The sequence below is a fragment of the Ambystoma mexicanum genome, chromosome 2q (assembly GCF_040938575.1).
Source record: "Ambystoma mexicanum isolate Mex_15411 chromosome 2q, UKY_AmexF1_1, whole genome shotgun sequence".
Lineage (NCBI taxonomy): Eukaryota > Metazoa > Chordata > Amphibia > Caudata > Ambystomatidae > Ambystoma > Ambystoma mexicanum.
The window spans coordinates 410,948,923-410,952,439 of record NC_090924.1 but is presented as its reverse complement, the minus strand read 5'-3'; the positions used below and the strand labels follow the sequence as shown (position 1 = coordinate 410,952,439).

At 41.4% G+C, this 3,517-nt stretch overlaps 1 protein-coding gene across 1 annotated transcript; it reads left to right on the top strand.

The window, feature by feature from the left end:
- Positions 1-1,166: 1,166 nt before the first annotated feature.
- Positions 1,167-2,099, top strand: LOC138568716 (olfactory receptor 5V1-like). Its single transcript, XM_069646498.1, has one exon. The coding sequence runs from the start codon at positions 1,167-1,169 to the stop codon at positions 2,097-2,099; it is 933 nt and encodes a 310-aa protein (XP_069502599.1).
- Positions 2,100-3,517: the final 1,418 nt, after the last annotated feature.

Sequence of the window (3,517 nt, the reverse complement as noted above, 5' to 3'; positions counted from 1 at the left end):
GGAATGGGGATTGCCATTTTCAATGGGGACTTACCAGTCCCGCAAAGGTCAGAATAGACCGGTAAGTCTCCATTGAACCAGGGCAGTCTCGGTACCGTTATTGGAGGCAGTCATGGCGCTAATATCGCCATGACTATCTCCAATCTCGGAATGAGGCCCATTAAGTTCATGACCCACTACTCCTGTGAATAGATTTAATTGTTAATTAACTTGCATGAAATAATATGTGCATTTTCATAATTGCATTCATTCCCAAGATGCCTGAAACAAACATTTTGGCTGTTAGTAGCCATTCTTTGAGTTCGTCAATAGTTGATTTTGCAACTTCTAATCGTGATGCCTAGTGTATTTGTAATGTCTGTCTATGTGTCTGACATTGACTGTTTGGTCTCAAAAAGAGCAATACAAAATATCGGGCTCATTACGATTCCAGTCGTAATTCCGTCCGGCGGTTTTATCATTACCACGGTATTGACCATTGGAATTACTGTCCTATCATGACCTAATGGGCATGCACTCAAACCCCTGGTGTTAATGGTAATACCGCTGACAATGGTCACCTGGTTGTAATACCGCACACTGTGGAGAAAAGTTAAAGTAAATTAAGATTTTTCCACTTAACCTTAATTGCGCGACTCCCTGGGCAATTTGGGAATAATGCACACAATGTAAATTGATGTTCATTTTGAGGACATATGCTGGTTGCCCAATGTGGAGTATGGCCTTGGTTTCATATATGTCTAACCTTTCCATGGTGTAGTCTCCGTCCAAACTCTTGTGATCCTGAACACTTTCAGACTCATCCAAACCACTTAGAAATACAACAGTTTTCTCGGTTGCCATTATGTTTGTTGGTAGTTGCTTGATGCTGAAATTGGTAGGCAATCATGTCCTTTCACGTAGGAACCCCAACATTGGCCTCTTTTTTGAGCTTGGAGCTGAATGAAAGGTAAACCTGCCCATACTGCTACCTGAATTAAGGTAACTCTGAACATGCATTAAGAAATGTCTAAGTACCCATGCCTTTCTGCATGTGAAGCAACATAACATTTCCTTTAAAGATCAGGTGGTGTTGAATTAATCTTTCATTTTTCATTTCTCATCCCTTTTGGAGGCTGCTTAATTTCTACTACCTCGAACCAGACGATAGTGGCACACCTGAGATCATGAAGAACTACACTGAAGTGACAGAATTCCTCCTTCTAGGCTTATCTGATCAGCACTCTCTGAAGTTCCTCTTGATTGTGGTGTTCCTTTCCATTTTCCTGTTGACGGTGTCAGGAAACTGCATGATAATTTTGGCCGTCGGTTTTGACCAGCACTTGCACACGCCTATGTACTTTTTTATTAGCAACCTGTCTTTCCTAGAAATCTGCTACACCTCTGTAACAGTTCCCAACATACTGGTCAGCATCGCAATGTCCAGGAACACAATAACGTTTGGAGGATGCATGGCACAAGTCTGCCTTTTCACTGGGTTTGCCACGACGGAATGCATCCTGCTGGCTGCCATGGCATGCGACCGCTATGTGGCTATTTGCATTCCACTAAGCTATTTTATGATTATGAATAGGGCAGTTTGCCTCCAGCTCGCTCTATGTGCATGGTTCTGTGGTGTGGCCAACGGTGTGGTGCAGACTGTGTTCACATCACGTTTGGCATTTTGTGGTCTCAATGAAATAGACCGCCTGTACTGTGAGGTGCAGCCCCTGGTGAAGCTATCCTGCGGTAACACATACATCAATGATGCACTGGCTACTACTTCAGCCGCCGTCTTTGGGGTCAGCTGCCTGGTCTTCATACTCATGTCCTATATCTTCATCATCTCAGCCATTTTAAGAATACCCTCGGAAGATGGAAGGCACCGGGCCTTTTCCACTTGCGCCTCGCATATAACAGTGGTTGTTCTGTACTTTGGGGCACTGATCTTCATGTACCTGCTGCCCACTACTGATTCCACCAAGAAGGTAGACAGCATTGTCTCAGTCATGTACTCAGTCGTGACTCCAGTGCTCAACCCCATCATCTACAGCTTGAGGAACAAAGAAATGAAAGGTGCTATGAAAAAAGTAATCTATGATGGCAGATTTAGGGTGTAACAAACACATACATTTGAAATAAATTTGAAATGAGCTAATACTCTGTAGTGTCTTTTTCCACGTTAATGTGGTGCAATTATTTTTACATATTTAGAGGCATGAAAGGCACCTGTGAGGGGCTTGCCAAACTTCTAATGGCTTGCAAGCCCAAGGTAATGGCACAAACAAAGGCAGGGCATTAACCAACGGCTTACGACCCCTACAGGATGACTAAGCCTCCCACAGTGGTCACAAAAGCCCCTAGAACCCTCGGCCTAACATCTAGTGTATTAAAGGGGTAGTTCGGTCAGAAATGTTATTGGCCCAATTGATCGGGCATGTATTTTAGAGCATGCATTGAAAGTTCTTAAAAAATGTCCAATGTGATTTACCTGAGTTTTTCTCACGTTAACACATGCAAATATGACGGGTGGGATACTGACATCTTGTGCTAATCCTATCTGTTGATCCATCACTCTAAGTTCAACTGCCCATGCGGCACTAATTCAGATCACCTGCCCCTCAAGCTGACATCAGTAGACATCCATGAGCTCCACCTATTTTAATGAAGTTAGTGAGCAGCGTAGCCAAGCCTACCCTGTCATCACCAACGTCATAATGTTATCTAATGCAGAACCAGGAATATAAACATGCAAACAGATGCCAAACTTTTGTTTCTTTTCACAAAACAAACGGTTTATTTTGAAGAAAACAGCAATAGTCGGGAGCATAACAAGTACTTTTAATTTTGACATAACGCATAAAAATCAGTAATTAATTCCACGAAAACATGGATAACCTTTTCCAATAGAGGTCACAGCTAGTGAACATCGCATGTATCTCATTTACTGTAATCTTATAATGCTGATTCTGTTCATCGATCAATTAATCCCAGTCTTTGCATTCTTCACATAAAGTGTTTATCTTCCATCGCTGATTTCTGATTGACGCACATGGCATTCCATTACAGAGAAGAAATTAGTGGCTTACATTTCATATGCAGCACTTTCACATCTACGCATTTTCAGAACTAATAGGCTGTCATGTTGCTCCTTATAACTGAAACCGCAAAGGGACAGATTGGTATCTGGCGATCGTTCCAGATAATGGTTACCACAGATGTGTTGTTGATGATCATTGTCCAATTGCGGTTGAAGAAGCCATTGACTGGTAAACTGTACCCATGACAGGCTCATATCAGTATAATATAACGATGAAAAATTGAGAATGCAAATATATATTTCAGTACCCAATTCATAACTGTATATGCACAGTATATATTTATGTTAACTATCAATTTAAGTTACAATTAACACGTACAATGTCTATTATTTGCGTCAATTTGAACATTTATCCGTCACAACATAAATCATGTAACAAACAGCACACTTGCCATCCTCAACTGCATAAATATTATATAAAACTTTGCTTACATTTTG

Coding starts and splice junctions, on each gene's coding strand:
- LOC138568716 (XM_069646498.1), top strand. CDS start 1,167: ATGAAGAACTACACTGAAGTGACAGAATTCCTCCTTCTAGGCTTATCT.